The 22565-nt window shown below is 52.1% G+C and overlaps 8 protein-coding genes across 8 annotated transcripts; 3 read left to right on the top strand and 5 right to left on the bottom strand.

Moving 5' to 3' along the window:
• Positions 1–726: 726 nt before the first annotated feature.
• BDV17DRAFT_289338 (transcription factor domain-containing protein) lies at positions 727–3566 on the top strand (the record flags this gene model as incomplete). The annotated part of the gene is made up of 5 exons (XM_073761640.1): positions 727–753; positions 817–968; positions 1029–1761; positions 1838–2440; positions 2493–3566. 5 exons carry the CDS (start codon positions 727–729, stop codon positions 3564–3566), a joined length of 2589 nt encoding a protein of 862 aa, XP_073617746.1.
• A 285-nt stretch (positions 3567–3851) lies between these two features.
• On the top strand, positions 3852–5287 carry BDV17DRAFT_289337 (SDR family oxidoreductase; the record flags this gene model as incomplete). The annotated part of the gene is made up of 5 exons (XM_073761639.1): positions 3852–3952; positions 4045–4306; positions 4395–4575; positions 4633–4892; positions 4943–5287. The coding sequence occupies 5 exons, from the start codon at positions 3852–3854 to the stop codon at positions 5285–5287; spliced, it is 1149 nt and encodes a 382-aa protein (XP_073617745.1).
• A 288-nt stretch (positions 5288–5575) lies between these two features.
• Positions 5576–8091, top strand: BDV17DRAFT_257728 (uncharacterized protein). The gene is made up of 2 exons (XM_073757233.1): positions 5576–7588; positions 7656–8091. The coding sequence occupies exons 1-2, from the start codon at positions 5591–5593 to the stop codon at positions 7764–7766; spliced, it is 2109 nt and encodes a 702-aa protein (XP_073617744.1). The 5' UTR covers positions 5576–5590; the 3' UTR covers positions 7767–8091.
• A 168-nt stretch (positions 8092–8259) lies between these two features.
• Positions 8260–11215, bottom strand: BDV17DRAFT_280507 (uncharacterized protein; the record flags this gene model as incomplete). Its single annotated transcript, XM_073759893.1, has 4 exons — positions 8260–8405; positions 8775–9487; positions 9547–10644; positions 10734–11215. 4 exons carry the CDS (start codon positions 11213–11215, stop codon positions 8260–8262), a joined length of 2439 nt encoding a protein of 812 aa, XP_073617743.1.
• Positions 11216–11769: 554 nt separating this feature from the next.
• BDV17DRAFT_257727 (uncharacterized protein) lies at positions 11770–12113 on the bottom strand. Its single transcript, XM_073757232.1, has one exon. The coding sequence runs from the start codon at positions 12104–12106 to the stop codon at positions 11780–11782; it is 327 nt and encodes a 108-aa protein (XP_073617742.1). The 5' UTR covers positions 12107–12113; the 3' UTR covers positions 11770–11779.
• A 12-nt stretch (positions 12114–12125) lies between these two features.
• On the bottom strand, positions 12126–13342 carry BDV17DRAFT_257726 (uncharacterized protein). The gene is made up of 2 exons (XM_073757231.1): positions 12928–13342; positions 12126–12859 (listed from the first exon to the last, which is right to left on the bottom strand). The coding sequence occupies exons 1-2, from the start codon at positions 13159–13161 to the stop codon at positions 12761–12763; spliced, it is 333 nt and encodes a 110-aa protein (XP_073617741.1). The 5' UTR covers positions 13162–13342; the 3' UTR covers positions 12126–12760.
• A 329-nt stretch (positions 13343–13671) lies between these two features.
• BDV17DRAFT_257723 (GDP-Man:Man(1)GlcNAc(2)-PP-dolichol alpha-1,3-mannosyltransferase) lies at positions 13672–15356 on the bottom strand. The gene is made up of 2 exons (XM_073757230.1): positions 14399–15356; positions 13672–14340 (listed from the first exon to the last, which is right to left on the bottom strand). The coding sequence occupies exons 1-2, from the start codon at positions 15261–15263 to the stop codon at positions 13733–13735; spliced, it is 1473 nt and encodes a 490-aa protein (XP_073617740.1). The 5' UTR covers positions 15264–15356; the 3' UTR covers positions 13672–13732.
• Positions 15357–15531: 175 nt separating this feature from the next.
• BDV17DRAFT_257722 (kinesin family protein) lies at positions 15532–22165 on the bottom strand. Its single transcript, XM_073757229.1, has 6 exons — positions 21856–22165; positions 21411–21762; positions 21016–21339; positions 20793–20965; positions 16781–20746; positions 15532–16734 (listed from the first exon to the last, which is right to left on the bottom strand). The coding sequence occupies exons 2-6, from the start codon at positions 21568–21570 to the stop codon at positions 16195–16197; spliced, it is 5163 nt and encodes a 1720-aa protein (XP_073617739.1). The 5' UTR covers positions 21571–21762; positions 21856–22165; the 3' UTR covers positions 15532–16194.
• Between the last annotated feature and the right edge of the window lie 400 nt (positions 22166–22565).

Raw genomic sequence — 22565 nt, 5'->3', positions numbered from 1 at the left:
GGTGGGGTACATGTTAATGCTGGATTCAACTCAAGTGCAGTCACACCGCAATTTGGACTCTCTACCTCCCCTTACTTACATACTGCGTCTGGCTGCGTCTCTTTCCCGCAGATGAGGCGTTCTAAGCCCCAATTCTTTCAGGCTGAAACTCTGAGCTCTCGTGCATCTTCGTCCCCAAGACCGACAGCACCTTCCTTTTTCTTTTGGCACAACTTCGAGTTTCCTGGCGTTCCAATTCGGGACTTCCCGAGTATACCAGCAAAGACCCCCGAAACTGGGCGTCAATCAAGAACGCCCTGCATCATCCGAGTCAGTTCGCTGACGTCCAGAATCTAGACCACTTTACACATGAGATGGATGCACAGATGTCAACTTCAATCATCATTGGCCTTCCAGTGACCCGCTCCCCCACTGCACTACCTGCACCATAAGAAGCCGGTTTTCCGGGGCTGGGCCTCCTGGAAGCTTGGCCCAACCGTCGACACCATCTTCATTCTTTGCAAGTTGAAACTATGTCAAGGCTTGGCGATAAGCTCCAGAATGAAGGTTCCCCAACTCAGTCACGGGCGGTGGATGGGGCCGGGGTCGAACGCCTAGCAGAGACACAACAACCAACTACAAAAAGAGTCAAGAGGGGGCAATATGTATCCAAGGCCTGGTAAGCCATGTTACCTGCATTTATTTCACATGTCATATGGTGGACGAATTCACTAAACGTCCCACAGCATGCCTTGTCACAGTCGAAAGATCAAGGTACGCTTGAGCTATACATCACCGATACTGACAGTGACACCCGCTCATGATCATTACTCCCAGTGCGATGGCAGCATACCATGCAGGTCATGCGTTGCTAAAGGACGTGCTTGTCACCGGCGGATTGTCCAACCGGGCTCGAACGTGCTGGCCTCTGAACCAGTGGAACCGATAGGACCATCTGGAACTCTGAATCCAGATACCACGGAATCAGGGTAAGGGAATCAAATCTGGCATCTAAAGAGATATAAGTCATGGTGACCTTTGCTACCTAGGTCGTCTCAAGATAAGCTTCTACGGAGGATCGATCTTCTGGAGAGCCAGCTCCAGCGCCTAATCCACAGCACACAGCCGGACGCCTCTCAGACACCGTCAAATAGTAAGCCGGCAGCCCGTACACCCTCCAGGGAGCCTCAGAACATTCACTCGAATACGCCACCTGATGACACCTCACCATTTGTGGGCGAGACTTCAATGGCACATACACTGAAAGAGGTCGAGAACCGGTTTCAGAAAATACGTGACACATATGGAACGGACTCACCAAGCTCGCCTAGTAAGACGTTGAGGCCGTTGCTCAACCCTGCTATTGACGAGGATCTCTCCGACCAACCAGATCAAGTACGCTCTGCCTTTAAAGCACACGGTATAATTGCAGATCGAGCGAAATGGGACCAAGATCTCCAAGCGTTTATAGACGAAATGCATGTTCTGTACCCGATTTTGCACCTTCCGACTTTGCGAGAGGAGCATGCTCGGTTCTGGAACAACGCATTGGATGAGCAGGGAGCCTGCCGGACCGGCGACTCCCAAGCGCTGACGATGCAACTACTTATATGTCTGGCCATCGGGCGCTGTACAAGGGCTTCCAGAGCTGGGCCAGACGAGGTTCAGCACTCATCCGGATGGAGTCTGTATAGCGCTGCCATGGATTTGTTAGGGGCTGAGGCCGGTGTCTTTACTCTGAGAGGGAACCCGCTTCCGCACCTGCAAACCCTCGCATTAATGGTTAAGATTCCTAAAATCCTTATATAAAAACCAAAACTTTGAAATATGAACTGAAAGTCTAACTTTATTTGTCTAGGTCGTCTACTTGCTTCGGCTGGATGCGAATGATAGAGCGAGCAAAGTCATTGCTATGGTCATTTCCCATGCACACCAGCTCGGCCTACATCGTGATAGAATGTTGTCACAGATGCCTGTGTTTGATCGTGAAATGTATCGGCGGCTGTGGTGGTGCATCTACATTCTCGACCGACAGGTCTCCCTGGAGACTGGCCTCCCATTTGTCATTCAAGATTTCAACGTCGACACGGGATTCCCATTAGAATTGAGTGACGACTGGTTGTCCCGTTACAGAGACAACCATGAGACGGCCGGTGCACTGAAAACGAAGATCGACACGGAAATCTCTGCTCGACCGGTCACTCCAATACCATACTTGGTCTGCATGATACGGTACTCGAAGGTCATCGGTAAAGTATGGGAAGCGCTCTACAAGGCCCGTGAAGGCCATTTGGCAGATAAATCTTCCGACGCCTTGACCCAGGAATATCTGGAGCACCTTATATCCAGCGCCGAACGGCAAACACCACGCGATTTGGTCTACAATAGAGAGAAACCACTTGTAGAGCAAATCGCCGGGCTTGATCGGTGGCAGATCAAGCAGAAAGCTCTAATGTGCATGGTATGTAGGTCCTAACTGACCAGCATTGTTCGCGAGACTGACCAACGACTAGCGCTGGACTTTCCTCCGCCTATGTATTCGAAGGCCGATGTTGAACCATGCATCGTCTTCAGAGTTTACATTCGGTATAGACGGTGTGGAAAACGAATCGAAATGCATCAAGCTCGCCAAAGGCATTTTTGACCAATTCTATACAATGTACAGCCAGTACCCAAGCTTCGAGTTCCCATTTCCCCATTACCTCACAAGAACCACTATGATCTCTTTAGGTCTAATCATTAAAGAGTCCTCATTTCGTCAGGTTTATGGCGACCAGACTCTGCAAATGTCTCGTGACATCAAGAGACTCTGTCAGCGAACATGGATTTCAGGGAAGTTTGCAAGGTCTGTTGTGACATTGAACAAAATGGCAGAGTCGGTACTTGTGCGACCTACAGCTTCAACACCACAGCGCAATATGCAGAATTCCTCTTCCATCATCAATTTGGAGCTTATGCCACCAAGTAATCCGAATGGAGCTTTATATGGAGACAACGCCGCAATTCTGGATAGGACATTCCAGTCCCATCTCGAGCACGCTGATTTGAGCGCTAAGAACGGAGCCGCTATAACGAGCGGACATCAGAACTCTGCTTTAATCGGTGGAGTAGATCCCGAGATTTCTCAGACCCAGGCGGAAGAGCGCAATGGGGCTGCTGATTTCGGATCTCAGGTCGATCTTCTCACTCCTCTGGCGCCAGCACCATACGCATCCCTTATGCCTTCGTCATCTACAATTGACCATCAGGTCAATCAACCTGGGCATCCTTTATTGCCTAGTCATCTAGACTTGGTGACGCGAGACTTTGAATTCGAGAGGACATTCGCCGGCGACAACACTCACCGTGATACTTACTTCTCACATCTCTCAGCGAGTCCCAATTTGCATCTTTACCCGACTTTCCAACAGGGATCAAGCGCTCATAACACCTCGCGGCAGTCAACTGAGGCGCATATAGATCTAAATCCAACCGACTCAGGAGTCCAGGCTGAGGACCTTCAGCTGGACTTACAGGCTGCGAGCATGGATTGGGTCCAGGAACTTCTCGGTGCTGGCTTCCATGCTGACTCGTTCATTCTGTGGTGATCTGTTCAGTATTTTGTGATGCTGCTGAATTTTCAGTGTCAAACTCTAGAATAAACAGGATTATCGAAAAGCCCAAGAGCATGTTAGCCCTAACGGCATTTCGGCCATGGCGATTGCGGGATTTCGGCATTTCGGAAATCGACTCGGCATGCCGACGGAAATGAGGGGAATTACTGCAGTGATCGGCGTTTCTGCCAGCGATAAAAGACTCAAGAGGGAGCGCGCAAGCATCCTTGAAATATTAAACTGCCTTGAAGTTTCTCCCTCATTGAACATATCCACGATATGACACCCATTCAGCCCAAGGTCGCTTTCGTCACCGGTGCCAATGGCATCAGCGGCAACGCAATCATCGAGCATCTCATTCGCACGCCCAAGACAGAATGGTTAGTATACATTTTTCTATCCTTGCAACAATAACAATCCATCGTATTCCAAGGCATGTCTTGAAGAAGTTTGTCTCTAACATCCCGTTCAGGTCCAAGATAATCATCACCTCCCGCCGCCCTCTGAAAGGCTACTGGCAGGATCCGAGAATCGAGTTCATCGCGCTGGACTTCCTCGAGCCGGTCGAGACCATTATCTCGAAGATGGCCCCGTTCTGCAGTGAAGTGACTCATGCTTACTTTACCTCCTACGTGCACACCGATGACTTTGCACGATTGAAGGAGCTGAATGTCCCTCTGTTCGAGAACTTTCTGACGGCAATTGACCGAGTTGCGAGGGATAACCTTCAGAGTGTTTGTCTTCAGACTGGCGGGAAGGCGAGTCCCCTTTCTTTTTTTTAAAAATTGAGTAAAGACGGTATATGCTAACGCTGTCGCACAGCACTACGGCGTCCACCTAGGCCCCGTGCAGCAGCCATGCAGCGAGGAGCACCCGCGGTACGATGACAAGGGTGAAAACTTCTATTATCCGCAAGAGGATTTTATGTTCGCGATGCAGAAGAACAGGAACTGGACATACAATATTATTCGACCGAATGCAATTATTGGGTTTACCCCTGGCAGTTAGTTCGCTTCCGTCTTATACCTTCTACGAGCAATGAGCTAAGATAACGACCCAGGCAACGGAATGTCCGAAGCCCTCACTTTGGCTCTATACTTCCTCATCTGTCGCGAGACAGGCGAATTCCCGCGCTTCCCGGGAAACCAGTTCTTCTACAACTGCGTCGACGACAACTCGTACGCGCCTAGTCTTGCAGACCTGAGCGTCTGGGCCACCACAACGCCTGCAGCGGCAAACGAGGCCTTTAACCATGCGAATGGAGACACATTTGTCTGGCGCTACTTCTTCCCTCGCATCGGCGAGTATTTCGGTCTTGAGGTACGTACGCAGCATATCAGCACACCCACTACATATCTAACCATCGCTAGGTCCCCGAAACAACTTCTTTCCCTTCAACAGCAACAGGATCCAGCGGCACACAGCGCGAAAACTCCTTCACGATGGGCTCCTGGGCCGCCGACAAGAAACCCATCTGGGAATCCATCTGCGCCAAGTACGGCGGGAACCCCGAGGCCTTTGACTGGGGCACGTGGGCGTTCTTCGACTGGGGCATTGGCAAGGCGTGGCCTACGCTGAGCTCTATTTCGAAGGCGAGGAAGTATGGCTGGAACCGGTATGACGATACCTATGAGAGTTGGATTGAGACGTTTAGGGCGTTTGAGAACGCGGGGATTTTGCCGAGGAACATTGTTTTGAAGGGGGGTTGTGTCTAGACGGTGGTTGAAGGACTTGTCCCATGTTGATGCCGAGGTCGATGCCTTGCTGTGAGATATTATGTCAATGTAGATAGATATTGCCAATCTGTCATCCAGAACGCAGTCGGGTTCTTTGCTTGATCTACTAGAAACTACTAAATGAACAGGGCTCCGACAGAAAGGGAAGGTATTACCAGCAGCAGTCACATGACTTCGTGACCCTTTCGCGGAGACGCGCCACGTGAACTGCTATATCACTTTCAGTGTCGTTGTTTGTTGTTCGCCGCCATTGCCCCTCTGCCACCCCGGCGAGCCGCCAATATGCCGCCAGAGGTCATAGACCTTCTCTCCTCGACCCCTCCCCCTCCAGCCCGCCGCGACTCCAGATCCTCCATTCGAAGATTCAACTCCAGCCCGCCCGCCCCCGCCGATTTACCCTCGAACTCGAACCCGAACCTGAACCCGGTCCACCTCTTCTCAGACGACATCGACATCGCGCAGTTCAACTACGAAGATGACCTCAGCAACGACCAGCCCTCCAAGAGGAGGCGATTGACCCCCACCCCAAAACCCGAGCCAACGACACAGTCGACTCGAACAGGCAATGCGCTGCCATCGCGGAGTCGCAACCAGAATCAAAACCGCAATCCGCTTTTCCTCTTCTCGGATGATATTGCGCTTTCGTCTGACGGACCGTCAAATGTACAAGGACAAGGGCGGGCGCATGTGCAAGTGCAAGTGCGGGTACAACCGAAGACGCCAGCTTACCCGCTAGATTCTGATCCGATTGTGTTTACGTCGTCTGCGCCTGAGCCGTCCCGACGAAGTCTGTCTCCAGTTTCGAGGGATCAGAATATGAACCGGCGAACTAGTTCGGTAGGGCTGGATATACTCTCTGACGATGATCCGGATCTGAAACTTGCAATTGCGGCTAGCTTGAAGGAAACGCGCAAGATTTCTGGGATAGACAACATTGAGGATTTCAGTGACCCCCTTCGCCACCTGGAATCTGATGGGGCTGTCGATCTTACTGAGGAGAGTGAGTTCAAGGTGCCGCCGCTGCGGTCTGAGTTTTCGGGGAGGACGGCAAATATATTGGCGAGCCTTGGGACTTCAAAAAGTAATTCTGGCGCTGGGGCACCGACAAAGTCGAAATCTCGGGCGAAGGATATCAATGATGATGACCCCGATGAGCTTCCTGAACCCCGAGGTCGCAAGGCGAAAAAGACCCCCGCGGCGACTAAAAAGACTACCGCGGATAAAGAGGGAAAAGCGAAGGAGCGCGAGGCAGCCAAAGCGCAGCGTGATCGTGAAAAGCAGATAGAGAAGGAGCGGAAACAGAGATTAAAGGAGGAAAAGGCGAAAGACAAGCAGTTAGCCGCTGATATAGCGCAGGTAAACAGGCTCAAGGTTGAAAAAAAGGATTCTACGCCAGAGATGATACTCGACCTCGCCTCATCATTCAAGGAAACCAGCGTCGCAAACCAGGCCATTGAGTATATGCGGCTGCTAGGGGTGGAACATACCTTCTTTGACAGCCCAATCCGAAACGTCGTCAAGTGGCGGCGGAAGATGAAGGCTACGTACAACAGGACCTTGGGGTACTGGGAGCCCTGTGAACAATTTATCCGCGAAGAAGAGCATGTTCTATGCCTTTTAACGGCCCAAGAGTTCGTCGATATGGTCACCTCAATTCCAGACTCAGACACTCCTGACGCACCAAGCGAGCTAGAACTCCACGTCCTCCGCATAAAGAGCGCCTACCCATCTTGCACAGTAATCTACCTCATCGAAGGCCTCACAGCATGGATGCGCAAAAACACAAACTCCCGAAACAGAGCCTACCAAGCTGAATTCCGCCGCAACCTCAACGAAGTCCAAGGAGCCTCATCAGCTTCAACACAACCAACAACCTCATCAACATCCCGCCGCAAGAAAACAAACAAACCCGGAACTGCCCCAATCGACGATGACACAATCGAAGACGCCCTCCTCAGCCTCCAAATATCCCACAACTGCCTCATCCATCAGACCGCCGCACCACCCGAATCAGCCGAGTGGCTCAAGATCTTCACCGAGCACGTCTCCACAGTCCCATACCGCCGCGAGCGCATGAACGATAACGATTCTGCCTTTTGCATGGATACCGGGCAGGTTAAGCCCGGCGAAAATGCATCCGATGCTTACGTCCGCATGCTGCAGGAGGTCAGTCGGGTCACGGCGTCGATGGCCTACGGCATTGCTAATGAGTATCCGAGCGTTGTTGAATTGGTAAGAGGGATGCGCAGGTCTGGGCCGGGGATGTTGGAGGATGTTAAGGTACGTTGTCTTGTTTCCTTCCCTCTCTACACCTTTCCTCGTGAAGACGCCTGTTAATGTCATATAGAAATCAGCAAACAAAAATGGCGCCCTTACAGACTCGCGTATCGGTCCTGCGGCGAGTCGGCGACTATACAAAGTATTTATGGAGATGAATCCGCAGTCAACGGATATTTAGCAGTGATATTGGCTACTGACGTTGACATTGAAGTTAGCTTGCACAAACGTCTGGAGACTTTGGGCAGGCTTTGTACTTGTAGAGGTTGCATGCATCGAGTGCCTTTGCTCTGGCCTACTCAGCAGTATCTGGGCCATTAGATTTACTTTGGTCTCAAACTCTCCTCTATATTCTGCTCCCAAGTCCAAGTCTTACTAGATCACTGATGATCATCTTCGAACCTCGAGCCTCCTACATACATACCTTGATCGGACATCATATCATCTACATCTTCTCTATCCCAGTCTGTCCTGATTCAATCGTTCATTCCCCCTTACAAAGAAACTCAAATTCCCTCCCTACCACCCGAGTCTTGAGTTATAATGGGGCAGTTGGATATATACCTACGTACCTAAGAACCTACGAACCTAGGTACGAGTAGGGTCCTTGCTATGTGCTCGGGACCTACTAGTACTAGTAGTAGCTTAGTGATGTCACCTACCTGCACTGTAGCCTAAAACCCAGAGCCAGCCCTCGACACCACCATCGACAGTTCAGCTCTTCTGTGTCTTTGGAGAGGTGTGACGGCGTGGATAGTAGCTTGAATGCGGGCGTAGTCGGGCGTGGTAGGGTATGTAACATAAGCGTATTTGAGCGTAGCTTGTCTACTGTATAACCTGTACCTGCACCTCGAGGTCTATAACCTTAAAGCGAACAAACACTCCAAACCCAATGCTAATTATAGAGTCTAGTTACAAAGTGTCTACTCAATCTAACCCGGGGGAAACGAGCTCTAGCTATGCATCTCCCTGTCAGACAGAGATGACCTGCCTAGGGATCATTAGGGGCATCGACAAGGTCGCTACGTGTAGCGACGCAAGGGAGAGGGCTCCCAAACCTCGCCGGATGCAAAGCTGCAATGGAAGGTCTCGTTTCTCGAGGCAGAGAACTGACGCTGCTGCCCTGAATCAAGTACCCCTCGCTGGATCGGCCGTTGATCATCTCCAAGTTCATTTCGGAAGTCAAAACCAGCAGGTGGGGTTGACACTGGCTCGGGAACCTCTCCCCATTGAACGGGCTTCAGAGCATGATCAGGATCGGAGTCGGGAGGATGACAAGCAGCGCTTATTGCCGCGCTGCAATGGACCGCAAGCGGCATTCGAGATGCAAGAGGCCGCAACCCGAGTGCCACTCCGCCCAAAATTAGCAAACCACCTAGGATCATCGCTGGGACGATTGCAGCGGGCGAGAAGCCACACGAGACATTTATCCATCTGATGTATCCGTTGGTCTCGAACAAGATGTGTTCGACGTAGAAGAAACTCTGGGATACCAGCCAGTGGAGGAGCGCTGAGATCACCAGCAGAGTCATTCCGTACTTGTACGGAATGCTGAGATAGTATGTGGAGCGCTGGGCGCCAGAGGGCCAAGATACGCGAAGAGGTCTTTTTTCCGTTGCATAGCTGCTGTATTCATGTGCAAGTAGCATGGAGGTGAGCAGCGAGTTGTAGAAGTAGTATGCAAAGGAGACGATCAACTGAGGCGTGTTCGCCAAAAGAATTATCTTGAGAACTGTTGCCCAGAGGGGGCCTTCGAAGTCTGCATAAAGCCCTTGCAGAACGGTCGCTGTACTGGGTTCTCCGAGTCCTGATTCCCAAATACTGCCCGCTCCCCATGTTTTGCGATATGCTATACTAGCAAAGTGAAAGGCAACGCCAGCTCCAACAAGTATTGTGATACATCTGTCCCAGGTTAGTAATCGTAGATAAGAGTAAAAAGCAGGGTAGAAGGGGTGGCTTACAGGGAGAGAGTGCCCATCCATCGCCCGTGGCTAACAGCTTGGGCCCATCGTTTTCGACCGGGCAGGAACTGATTAGTATCTTTGTCGTGTGAAGGATCCGTCTTATAGGTTTCTTTGTTTCCTATTTTTCTCCATCCCTGGGCACCTTGTTCGGCTAGGCTTTTAGAGAGAAGACAGGTCCCTCTGGTAGCTGGGTCTGGACGCGTAAGAAACGATGATATTGCGTCTCCTATCGTAAGCAATAGTTCGTCCCTGTCATCTCGTGCAGTCAACAGTATACAGACTAGTTTGATTGCATTGCAGCAGATCACAATCAGACAAACTATTGGCATGAACACTAGTTGGCAGGTCTCCTCCGTTGGTACAGCCAAGCAGTGGTCGATGGGATATTGCGTGCCAGCATATTGTGGACTATTGGCCACATTCTCCTCATTCGCACAAGTATGGCCAGATCTCGATTGCACTCTCACGTTCTGCGCCCAAGAGCTGTTGACCCATTGTGTCTGGTCATCAAGCTCTTGTCTCAGTTCTTCCGCGGTTAAGTACTCACTTAACAAACCATGAAGGTGTTCGGAGTCTTCGGTATATTGATATAATTCCTCGATGTTCTCAAACCCATTCTCAGTCGGCACTGATACGTTGAGTTCTGGAAGAGCCCACCTGGAGCCTGACAACTTCCAGTTTGCCATGTACTTCTCCTTGACATCTTTTTCAGAACATAGGTGAGAAGGACACATCCACTCGAAACTGCAGCGCTGAGCATCGGCAAAGCCAATAGTATTCCCTCTCCCCACAAATATCAAGGGAGCATCACGGTCGTTTAAAGCAGCGTTCGTGATCAGGATCAATGTTTTCTGTCCGAAAACAAAGTCTTTGGCGAAAGTGTCCACGCAGTCTTGTTTGGAAAGTCTTTGGTACCGCTTTTCTCTCATAGTTTGAAGGAATTCGGTCATGTCCATGTTTATGTTTGGAGCAAAGCATTGTTCAAAGGCATCCTGATCTTCGGTTGGGTAAACCTTGTCCAGAGGGGTGTTGGCCGATGCCATGATTACCGGGAACTGCGACATTTGCATGGAGTAATACGCCGCTGAGTTGTAACTAGAGATGCCCGAGTTCGAAGTGTCAGTGAGGGTGCCATGGCATTGGGGAGGAGAGAGAGAAAGAGGAAGCGAGAGAGATGGACAAACATCAAATGGATTGGAAACGAGGTGAGTAGCAGGGTACCTCCTAGAACCCTTCTTCTCCAACCGGCACGGCTAGAGAATATCAAACCAGGTATATGCGGGGTTCCAATGTTGAGCCACTCTCGCTTCTCATGCGCTTCATCCACTTCGAGTCGCGATGGTGCGGCCAGGCATTGCATGGCGTAATTGCTTGCCCCCAGCATGATCGTGCTGAGTATGTTTATCAAGAGATGGACGACCGTCGCAGTAGTCTTTGCGGTCGAGCATTTTCCCTCATACGCTGTCGCTCGGGCAAAATTCCCGCCATTCCATTCTCCATTGTATCCTCCCTTGTATATGGTGGCGGCCAGAATGCCCGAAGCGATAGTGAGGATAATGTTCACAGCAAGAACGGCGGCAGCGATCCACGCGCAGACGAGAACACCCTTCGTCCATCGCCGTCGCTTCTCTGTGCTTGATAATCCATGGCCGCTTGTGGTGTTCATATCTGTGAAAGTGCGCTGGCCATACTGGAAAGACCGAAGACGTTTGACAGCCACCAGGAACCGTTTTCCCATGTCCATGTTGACGGTTTGCCGGTAGCAGTAGCACCCAGCCCTGAGGCTAGGCACGAAGGACAACCCATCTTATACCTTCAGACTTAAAGGCTTAACTCAGCCCCAAGACCGAGCAATTCCTTCCGAGTAGGATCCATCGTGGACGAGGCTGAGTTCTCGGCGATGCAGAAGCACCAGAGGGACAAGCCAATGAGTGCGGTCACTGCACCGCAGTGATGCCGATCTTTTGCCCTACTATGTAGATCGGGGCTCTGTGAGCCTGTAGTCTGAACCCACGGCTAGACAACTCACTTGCCATCTTAGAGAGACTTAGACCCTGGTTCACTGGTCGCAACTCGGACAAGAAGTCAAATGGCTGACAATGAGTGTGCTTTGGGTAGTAGCTATGATGAGGCCGGATAGGATGGAGAGGATAGGATGGCAGAGATGGGTAACTGTGGTGAGCAGATTGAGATTCCAAGTCGTTCTTAACCCCGCGGGGCCCCGAGCCGCCTATTGTATGCCCACTGCCAAAATTCTATACACAACAACTGCTACTAGTAAAAGACAAAAACCGCCATACCACGCTCCAGACCAAACAATCAAGTAAGCAAATAAATCAAATATATACCAAACAGAAGACAACCCACCAACACCATTAAATATAATTCGCACTCTCGCCATGCAACTCCGGGATCCTTGGAATCCGCGGCCCTGATGCTCTATGTTCCCATAGACTTTCTGATCTTGTCCCAGGCCCAGGTCCATATCCAGTTGGTGTTGTAATGGCCCTTCCAATCGTACTATTCGTCGTTTCGGCTCTCGACCGTCCAGTACCATTCCTTACCCTCTCGGCGTCACCAGGCAACAAACCAACACCTAACCCCTCAAGTCCACGATCCCTCGGCGCTGGCGCCGGCGCCTCCGCAGGATCCGAATGAACCTCCCAAGGCGGCAAATTCACAGGCCGGGCAAGTTTCTGCGGGAGTTCCGAGGGGACTAGATTGGCTGTTCTGTAGAGTGGTCCCGATACGGGTATCTGAGACGGCGGGAGGATGGAGGGTGGGATTGGAATTTGGAGGTGCTGTTGTTGTTGCTGTTCTGTCGGGGAGGGGACCATCGATGAGTAATATCCTCCTCCTCCTCCTCCCCCGGACATCGAAGGTTGATGCGAATGATGAGTGTGGAGGGGGTGGGTGTATGGATCTGGATCTTGATGGGCGTTGCGTCGTATACTTCTGTACTGGAAGTATGCCAGTATAGCGAGGAGGGATATCAACGGCGCGCCGATACCAGCGCCTAGACCGAGGGCGATTTTGCCGGTTGAGGTTAGAGAGGAGGCAGTTTCTGCTCCTGTTGAGGCGGGGGTTGAGTCGTCGGTGTTTGTTGGTGGGGAGGGAGAAGTAGATGGGGAAATGCTGTTTGAAGATGAAGTTGAGGATGAGGAGGTGATATTGAAATCGGCTGACGTGTAGTCCTTGCCAGTATCGCCTCCTATAGTGAGGTAGAAAGTGGAAGAGGTATCGAGGTCGAGGCCGTATGTCTGGACGGCCCAGAAGAAGGTAGTGATAGAGTCCGATTCCTCTGTTTTTGCTGTCGCCATTCGTAGCATTAGCTACCATACCGATCTCACGGAGGCCCTATTGTGAAAGAGACCATACCGAAAATAACCCTCCCATTAGAGCCCCCATCACCGGATCCCCCGCTGCGCTGCCAAATACTAATATTAAAGACATCCAAACCCGTAACCCACGAAATCTCCTGTACGCTCCCCAGCGCATATGACAATCCTTCATCTTCAGTATCCGAGTCCGACGAGGCAGGATGCGTAAAGTATGTCTCGTCCGAGCCGATTCGGACTGCGGCGCTAGAGAACGTAACGAGAGAGAGAACATAGATGCTGATTCTGATGAAGCTGGATATAGGCAGCGAAAATAAGAACAGGAAAAGAAACATCGGGCATTGAGTTCTTCATACCCGGGCTGTGCACAGCCCTCAAATGTTCTCAATGCGATGCGAGCAAGAAAAGGAATGGAAGACTGACAAAAGTCCAGAGCCTTAAGCGCGACAGCGGACAGTCCCATGGTTATACCAACGACAAGAATGACAGTTGACAGTTAGTTGACTGTCGAGGCTGAATAGGCGAGTGTTTCAGCGCGCGTGGCAGGGCGCGATAGACCATTGAGAGCCGTTGCATAGCCGCTGTTGTTTGCTAAGGCGGAATTGTCCCTGGATTAGTTCATGCGGCGCAGGCTTCTTGCAGCTTGGTTGTTTCGGCTGCTGAGGGGTGGGTGGGAGGCGTCGATTAAGCGCCGAGGGGACCCTCTTATTTAGGGCTAACATTGTACTATACGCTGGCGACATCGCGTTTTCCGATCCGGAGAGGAGCCGACCACGCAGGTAAAGTCTAAATCAATGGTATCTCTAAACAAAGATCAAATACTAGAGTGCTATAGGGTATCCGTCTTATTTGTACAAAACCCCTACCAAGACCGCCCCAAGTACCAACCCAAGCAACCCCAAAAGCATGGTCAGCACCTGCTGCCCCCCACTAAACGCCCTCCTCTCCTTCCCAAGCATATCCCCAATCTCACTTTCAAGCGTCTCCCCCATAGCTCGCAAGGAGAATAGCCTTTCCACACGCTCTTTCGCGGCAACCGATATCTTCTTTCGCTCGGCCTCACTCAATTGATATAGAACCTTGTCCATGACCGCCGTCCAAGCAGGGACATCTGTTGCGTCGCGTAGCCAGCCTGTCTCGCCTTCTAGAATTGTTTCGAGCGGGCCGCCCGTGTTCGACGCGAGCACGGGAATTCCTGCGCGCATGGCCTCGATGGGGACAATGCCGAAGTGTTCGTTCACAGGGGTGTAGAGAAGAAGGGAGGACTGGGAGAGAAGGGTGTCGCGGAACGCGGAGGAAACGGAGGGGAGGAAGAGGACGTCGATGGAGTCCGGGATCGAGAGGGCGGATGGGACGGTTTTGGATGTGGCGTGTTGTAGGCCGAGGGATGACGTGAGGGTTTCGAGCTCGGCGTGGTATTGTACGTTCTCGGTTATGCGGGGGTCGTAGCCGCCTTAACCAGGTCATTGTTAGCGGTTCTCCTAATAGAATAGAATTAGAGGTAAGCGCACCAGCAACAACCAACCTCACCCCCCTCCTCCCCTCCCCAAGCCCATGATACGCCCGGATCGCTAGCGCGAGATCCTTCTTCCGCTCGAACCGGTTCACACTAAGTAGTATCTTCTTCCCAGCCCAAACCTTCCCCTCTTTCACTTTGTTCTCCCTTTCCCGGTCTTGACCCTCTACCTCCGTATCAACACAAGGATAAACAACCTTAACATCACCCAACCTCCCACCCCCAAAAACACTCTGCACAACACCCCTCGTAAACTGCGAATTCGCAACGACCCGGTCCGCCGCACTAATCGCCCACCCCTCAAATGCATCAAACGGATACCGATATAGCCCCTTCAACCCAGCAAGCAGAGTTAAACCCCCCTCATCTCGCCTGGCAAGCAACTGATCTGGAAAATGGCAGTAGAATAAGATCCGCTGTCGCGATTTCCCTTTCCCTCGACCAAGTGCCCAGTCCCCGAAAACTTTCAGGATCGGCACACAAGCCGGTACCTGGTCGACGATAAATACCTCATCCACATCCTCCTCGCCATCGCTACCCCGCGCCGCGAACTCCCTGAGTAATTGCCCCGTAAGAACAACCTGCCTCAGAATCGCAAAGAGCACGACGAATCTCCCCCCCAGGTTCGGTGGTAGATACCGATCCCCCCTAACGTTCACGTCGAGTGTCCCATCCCTAGCCTCCTCAAAGCAATGCGACTTGTCACAGTGCGACGTGTAAACGGAGACCTTGTGGCCGGTGTTTTGGAGCGCGAGGGCGACGTCGATGATAAGGCGTTCGGCGCCGCCGATGCCGAGGTCCGGGTGGATGATTGTTATGTGTGGGAGGTTGCGGCTGGGCTCTGGTCGCTTTTCGGACATTTTGGGGGGGAGGGGAGTTGCAGTGGTTGTTTGGGCTTTCGGAGCTCATGACGGAATGGATGAGATGCGTGGCCAGTACGCACGGACCATACCGAGCGAACTATTCCGAATCCATTTTAGCTCCCGTGGCCCACTCTCAGCAGCTGAGCTTGGGAAGGAAGGCGGTGACGCCGGTCTTGGTGCCTGGCACCTGCCGCATTTGGTTGTACCTGAGAAGAATATACAGGCAGACTAGTTGAGTGACATCCAGCTAACCAGGGTATTTTTCGATACTACCATGCTGGAAAACAAGGCCAAAAGTCTATTGAGATGAGTCTTGACCTTTTTGAAGTATCTATGATTTCGTGCTATAGCACCGGGGCAAGGCCTGGCAAGGAAGGGCAGAGCTTTTGAATTAGACTACTTGCAAAGCAAGGTCTGTAGAATGGGATGGAGAAGGTCGGAGTCTGAAAAAGCGGAAAAGGAAAAGGATAATCAACTTCCAGGGTTCTACTACAATACCAATCAACGTGGATAAAACAAAATAACAATTCGCTATCCTATAAGCGATGGCAAGCAATGGTATGGCATGGCATGTCTGGCCGCTCCAAAACAAACAATAAACAATATGGACCAAGGTTCCAGCAAATACAGGGTAACGGGTAGAATGTACAGGCGCCGGGTGATGGCAGGCCAAATGGCCACCACACTTCAGCAAAGAGGGTCGTGAAGAAAGTCATAAATAAGGGGGGTGTCCTGAAAGAAAAGGTACTGTGCATGAAAGTCAAGTCGGAAAACAAACGTAGAAAGACGTAGACAGTTTGGAAAGGTATCAATCAGAGATATACAGGGGAATCAACGTTGAGTTCATGATGCAGTGATGATCTGAAATTCGCGTGTCAGCATGGGGGCAAGAAAGGATGTGATGGGAAGGGAAGTGAAGAGAACGGGTCTAGAAACAGTTGAGGGTGCTCTTCTTCTTTTTCTTGTTGAGGGCAGCCATGCGCTCTTCGAGCTGGGCTCGGGCGGCCTCGGCCTCGCGACGGGCGCTCCTCTCCTCCTCGACGGCTTGAAGGGAGAGACGCTGGGAGTTGCGCTCTTTGCGCAAAGTGCCGAGCTCTTCTTCCAATTGCCAAGCCTTTTTCTTCCAAGCTTCGCAGTCGGACTTGACCTTGTTGCTCTGCGCTTCCAAGTCGCCCAGAGCCTCCTCCAGTGTGGCAGTGAGCTGCTTTTCAGCGTTGAGATGCTTCTCAATAGTGCGAATGCGAGCCTCCTGCTCTTCGACAACCTGGCTTCCAACCAGCTCTTTGCTAGTGTGCCGAGAGCTGGGGGGAGAGGAGGTGCCGTTGGTAGCGGAAGCGATGCTGGGAAGAGGTGGAAGGGGAATAGCAGGTGGGGGTGAGGGAAGAGAGGCGGCCGAGGAGCTCTTGCGGAGGTTGGAGGTAAGTGAGCTGCTGCGGTCGTGCGAGCCGTCTTGGTTCTTGATTTGAAGCTGATGCCGTTAGTAAATTTTCTCACAGGAAGGTTACGGTGCTCACCTCAAGTTGCTCAATACGCACACGGTATGTCTCGATATCTTTCTCGTAGGTGACAATCTTAGCCTTGGCATCTTCCAAGGCTTGATCACGCTCTTGCTGGATGACAGAGAGACGGTTGTTGTGCTGGTCGAAGCTGTTGGTGATCTGGTCTTCGAGTTCCTCCACCAGACGCGCGCTCTTCAGCTTCTCAGCGTTGGCCTCTGCGACGAGGGCGTCTTTCTTCTTGATCTGCTCATCCCTCTGGAGCAAGGTGTCCTCCAAGGTGGCGACAAGCAAGGCAAGCTCATTGACCTTGCCGTCCTTGGCCGAGATGGCCTTGTTGAGCTCGTTCACGCGGCTGTCGTCGTTCTGGCGGGCCTCGATTTGCTTGCGAAGATCCTCGTTGGTGCCCATCAGTTCGGCATACTTATCGGAGAAATGCTGCTTCTGCATCAGGATGTCTTGAATCTGGTCCGCCAGGTTGTCTGCGGTGACATCCGACTGGATCAAGTTGGAGACCATGCCCAGCAGTTTGACTAGCTCATCCCGTGATTCAGAGATCTCAGTACGAAGAGATTTCATAGCCTGCTCGTGCTGGCTGTTCTGCTCGGCGAGGCGCAATTCGTGCTCAGCTTCAGCTGCAGCCTTAGCGCGAGTCTCCAGCTCCTCCAGCTCGCGTTTGTGAGACTCCTGCAGGGACTCAAGGTCCTTCTTGTATGACTCGACAAGAGACTTGTGGCTACCAATCTCTTCCTCCAGTTCGGTAATGCGAGCTTGACGCACTTCGATTTCAGTCGACGTTGAGGCGGCGTCAGTCGCACCCTTCTGGGAATCCTGCAGCTTCTGGAGAGACGCAATCTTCTCTAGGTGGGTGGTAGCCGTGGCTTCGTGCTCCTCAATCTTTCGGTTCAACTCATCAACGATCTCCTTTTGTCGCGCACGTTCACTCCTCAGCTCTGTAGCCGCTGCCTCCTTATCCGAAGTATCGTGAGCGCCACCATCGGAACGCATAGAGTCGATTGTAGCAAGAGCGCCGTTGAGCTCTGCCAAGGTACCCTTGAGCTGGTTCTCGGAAGACTGCAAGGATTGGAGAGCGGTCTGGTGTTTGCCCTGCCATTCCGTGAGCTCACCCTGGAGATGAGTAATCTTTAGCTCTTGCTCCTCGACATGTGCATCTTGAGCCTTGGCAGCTTCCTCCTGCGTTTTCAGCAGGCCCTTCAGCTCCTCAATCTCTTCGAGTAGAACCTTCTCTCTCATATCATGAGCTTCCTTCATCTGCATGAGAGTGTTCTCCTGCTGAACGATCTGGTCGCGGAGCTGATTCACCAGACCCCGGTCAACTGGAGAGGCACCCTGCAAACTGGATCGCTCTCGCGTGAGTCCGGAAATGATGGTGGACTTCATCTCCATCTCCTTCTTCACGCTCTGGTTCTCAGATTCCAGTTGCTGAATACGCTCCATACGGACCTGAAGCTCGTGCATCGCGCCATCGAGGTGGAGCTCAAAGTTCTGCATGGTATCTGGGCGGTTTGCGAATTCCTCAGAGGCAAGAGTACGGAGACCGCCGATTGAGCGATGAGCACGGTCAACATTCGACATGATGCTCTGGCTGGTCTTTCTGCGAATGACGGGGTTGAAGCCGGGTGTGGTCGGCGGCGACGTAGACTTCGATTTTTGCAACTCAGCCTTGAGCGACTCGATCAAGCTCAATGTGTCTTCGTGTTCAGCCTGGAGCTCACTATACTTCTGCTTCATGACGTTGACGCTCTCTTGATGGTCCAAAAGAAGCCTCCGCATGTTCTCATCCTCGTGGGTGCCATTTGGCACATTCCCGTCCTGTGAATCAACGGTAGTTTGAGGAGTGTTTGCATTATACGAGTCGTGCGAAGTCACAGGCTCCCCGGCCAAGGATAACTCCGATGAGAGTGATTGCGAGAACGAGTGTTGTGTTCCAGTCTTGGATGCGGGGGCCTTGGCTTCCTCTAAAAAAGAAACCGGACGAGATATGGTTTGGATGTGAGCATTTGAGGCGGAGTGGCGGGCCTCGTCTGCTGCGTCCCGACGAAGCTCTGCCATAGATCTGAGGGCTTCCTCATACTTGGCTTCGAGAACCTCGTAATCGTTGAGGGTATTCTCATGCTGCAGACGCAAATCGAAGAGTTCCTGGCTAACAGTTTCCAGCTTATCGGAGACGACCCGCATTTGAGTCGGACTAGAAGAACGGCTACGGGCTTGTTCGTTCTGGACCTCAAGGCGGCTGGTGGCGGTCTCCAGGACTTTGAGGTCGGAGTCACCTTGTTTGGCGTCCTTCTCAGCAGATTGGTCTTCCTCCTCCTCGGGAATTGGCTCGGTTAGTCCCTCGTCGGATTCAGGAATAGCGGTTTCGACTGCCTCGGTCAGTACGTCAAGAGACATGCCTCGCTTTCGAGGTTGGTAAGCTCCCGGTGGAGCAAGTTCCGATTCGGGCTGTTCTGGGCTCTTGTCTGGCTTGCCGTTTTGCTGCATGTGATCAAGCTCGTAAAGGAGGTTGTCCAGCTTGCCAAGGCTCCGCTGGCGATCCACGACGTGTTCCAGGCGATCGATTTCTCGTTGCATAAGCTCCATATCTTGATCCGCCTCGGCTAGGCGCTCTTCTAGTGTAGAAATGTAGTCTTCGCAGCTAGCCTCACTCTCGCGAACACGGGTGAGTTCTTTACACAGTTCTGAGACAATCGCCGCCTGTTGCTCTTCGCCGGAGGATTGGCCATCAATCTTGGACTCGAGCTCGTGAAGATAGGCCTCCGTGCTAGATTCTCGGTCCAACAGTTTCTGGATGCGGGCTTGGAGTTGCGCATTGACGGTTTCAACGTAGGCGCATTTGGTCTCGCGTTCCAGAAGAGTGCTTTCGGTGGTAGACAAAGAAGTCCGAGTATTTGAAAGTGAAGACTCGAGACTTTGAATGGTCTTTTCATACTCCAGGACGACCTGTTCGACCGACTCGGCGAATGAGTGTGAACGCTTGAGTCTCTCAACGGAGTTACCGACCGCGGACTCAACCCCTTCACTTTCACCGTCAGCAGGCTGCTGCGAATCCCTGGCAAGCTCAGAGATGAGCTTGGCATGGCGCTGACTCAGGGCGTTGTAGCCTTCTTGGGCATCAAGCAGCTGGTTCTGGAGCTCAATCTCTCGTTCGTTCTGACGCTCAGCGCGTTCCTGAGGAGCGACGGTTCGTCGGTCGTTGTCTTCAGCGTTGCGCAATTGCTGGCGCAAAAAGGCGACCTCCGCCTTGAGTCTTTCAATCACTGCGTGCTTGTCGCTCTCATCGGCAACCTGCTGGATGCGGGGCTTGCTTTGGATCGCTCTTGCTCTCTGGGCATACTGAACGGTATTTAGGGTTTCGCTGAGATGAAATTCGGCCGGCGTAACGCAGGCAATCATGTACGTATAGGCATTTCCACCGAGCGAGTCTTGGAGTAATCGAGTAAGCTTGGAGTCGCGGTATGAAACGTGAGATCCCGCTTGCCGAGAGGACAATTGCGAAATAACCTTCCCAAGAGCCGCGAGACCAGCGTTGATCGAGATACCTTCGCGGGCACGCTCACCGGAGGCCCCAGTGTTCTTCAGGCGTTCACTTCCGGCCAAATCAACAAAATGAAGCTTACTGTCGACAGCCACGGAATGGTCGGCACCGGAAGGCATTTCGACCGGCATGGACATGCGCTTTTCCTTCGTGGACGTTCCGCTGCCGGACTTTCGTTGGACAAGGTTCAAACTAAAGACAGCGTGAGATCGTGATGATTTAGCGTTGATTGCGGTAGAGTCGGTTTGTCGGATTGAGGAACCGAAATTCAGCGCGCCAATAAGGTCCTCGAAGGAGTTGATGTTGACTTGGTGCAAGCCGGTCAGGATGATGCGACCTTTGGTATCCTCGCGGATGGTGACGGCGCTTCGGTCTGTCGCGGCGACGGAGTCGGGGAGAAGCAAATCCCTTAATTGTTCATTGTAAATCTGCTAGAGTTAGCCCGCTCGCTAAAGACAAGCAAGGGATTCATACCTCCACATAAGTAGCCTTCAGCTGCCAGTTCTTTTCGACGTTTGATTTTCCAAAGCTAGATGTGGAACTGACCGAATAGCGCGATGGTGTACGCAATCCTGTAGAGCTGTTGCGGTTATGCTTGGGGCCCTCCAGCTTCTCGAACAAAAGTTGAGCAGCACGCGGGATAATTCCTATTGTCGTCAGTGAATTGCAATCTCTAAACAAGAGTTCGATCAACTACCCATTGCTTCGGTGTTACCCTGCTCATTTGGGCCTGAAGTACCCATTGTATAGGATTTACCAGCACCCGACTGGCCGTATGCCAAGATGGAAACATTGTAACCTTGAATGAAAGAACCGACGCTATCGCTGAGATACTCCCAGATGCCTTCTTGATCGACAGTTTCGGCGAATACGCGATCAAACACGAACAGCTTGCGGCCCTGGGGGACATCGACGGCCAAGCTTGTCGGCGATGTGACGTGGGCCATCGAACGCTGAAATCGTTGTGGAATCAATTCGTACCCGGGATCGGTTGGCTTCAGCGGAGGGCGCACACGAACGGCTGCGATTGGATTAGCACGGGGTCGAGAAACGTTGTGCAGCATTCCCCAGAATTTCTGATTGTAAACGCACCAACTTTGACCGCGGTTTTTCCATCCTCGTCCGATGCCCTGCTTCCTCCGTGTTTACTACTCATGCTCAAACGACTGTTGCTGCGCGGGGTGCGCATTAGAGCGCTGAACGGCCTCTGAGGGCCCGGCCCCGTGGGCGACGCTGGCGGCGAAGCCGTCATGGTCTTAGAATCCGCAGACTGACTGGGAGAAAGTCGATGGCGGTGAGTGGGTCGATTATCGGTCAAGAACGGAGGGGAGGAACGTCATTAGCGATTGATGGGCTGGTCAAACGAAACCGTTCGTCGGCAGTTATCGATAAAGAGGTGTTTGCGTTGGTTGCAGACGCGAGGACAATCTCAAGAAATGACGGCCTGCGACACGAGATGCGATGTTAGCGAAAACCCCCAATTTCAGAGCGGAAAGCAGGAAAGAGCAGAGCTCGGGAGCGGCAGTCGGTGAAATACCTGGAAGAATGCGATATTAGAGTTGCCTTCAACTTTTCGCAACCCGCCTCGGCTCAGACTGAAGAAAAAAATAAAAGAAAGCAAGGGCTGGCGATGCACAAAATGCACAGGCCCGTCAAACGATCAGGGGTATGAGGAGCTGGGCCGGTGTAGCGCGGACCAGGACCCTGGAGCCAAGGCAAGAGGGGGAAAGAGAGGCAATACAAACAGGAAGAACTGGAGAAGACAAGCAAGCAAGCAAGGAGTGGAAGGGCGCGCGAGAAAAGGAGAGAGGCGAGAGAAAAGAAAGTTGAGAGTTGCGATGTTGACAGGTCTGGGGATCCATCGAGTGAGTGACTGACTGACTAGAGTGGCCGACTCCTGAACCGCCAAAGTTAATTAGCTGGCCGGGCCATGGGAGTTGACACCAGCCTCTCCACTGCTGGTCCAGAGTAGACAGAGTATACATTATTCCTAATATTCGGCTCTACAGACATGGTCCAGAGTACAAAGAGCACATCTCATCATTCCAGCATGCTGCCCGAGTCCGCCGGCTGCTTTTGAATCGGACATTGTTTCCTTTCTTATTCTTGTCAGCTAATATCTACTCCAACAGTTCTTGTTCTCGGATTCTTCGGTAACTTTAGAATCAAGTATGCAGGTGAATACTCTCCAGTATAACTGGGCTTCACTCATAACCTCGTCATTCTGGAGTATCTACTGTCTGCCTT

The sequence above is a fragment of the Aspergillus undulatus genome (genome assembly GCF_047715775.1).
Source record: "Aspergillus undulatus strain CBS 261.88 unplaced genomic scaffold BDV17scaffold_12, whole genome shotgun sequence".
In the NCBI taxonomy this organism is placed as follows: Eukaryota; Fungi; Ascomycota; class Eurotiomycetes; order Eurotiales; family Aspergillaceae; genus Aspergillus; species Aspergillus undulatus.
This window is presented reverse-complemented; position numbering and strand designations above follow the sequence as displayed.

Excerpts from the sequence above, each read along its gene's own strand:
- BDV17DRAFT_257722 (XM_073757229.1), bottom strand. The coding sequence starts at position 21,570 with ATGACGGCTTCGCCGCCAGCGTCGCCCACGGGGCCGGGCCCTCAGAGG. Across the intron at positions 21,340-21,410 it reads AAAAACCGCGGTCAAAGTTG|CCGTTCGTGTGCGCCCTCCG; the intron begins GTGCGTTTACAA and ends ATCCAATCGCAG. Across the intron at positions 20,966-21,015 it reads GGGTAACACCGAAGCAATGG|GAATTATCCCGCGTGCTGCT; the intron begins GTAGTTGATCGA and ends TGACGACAATAG.
- BDV17DRAFT_257723 (XM_073757230.1), bottom strand. The coding sequence starts at position 15,263 with ATGTCCGAAAAGCGACCAGAGCCCAGCCGCAACCTCCCACACATAACA. Across the intron at positions 14,341-14,398 it reads GGTGAGGTTGGTTGTTGCTG|GCGGCTACGACCCCCGCATA; the intron begins GTGCGCTTACCT and ends GACCTGGTTAAG.
- BDV17DRAFT_257726 (XM_073757231.1), bottom strand. The coding sequence starts at position 13,161 with ATGTTCTCTCTCTCGTTACGTTCTCTAGCGCCGCAGTCCGAATCGGCT. Across the intron at positions 12,860-12,927 it reads TAATGGGAGGGTTATTTTCG|CAAAAACAGAGGAATCGGAC; the intron begins GTATGGTCTCTT and ends GAATGGCGACAG.
- BDV17DRAFT_257728 (XM_073757233.1), top strand. The coding sequence starts at position 5,591 with ATGCCGCCAGAGGTCATAGACCTTCTCTCCTCGACCCCTCCCCCTCCA. Across the intron at positions 7,589-7,655 it reads GGATGTTGGAGGATGTTAAG|AAATCAGCAAACAAAAATGG; the intron begins GTACGTTGTCTT and ends AATGTCATATAG.
- BDV17DRAFT_257727 (XM_073757232.1), bottom strand. The coding sequence starts at position 12,106 with ATGGTACTGGACGGTCGAGAGCCGAAACGACGAATAGTACGATTGGAA.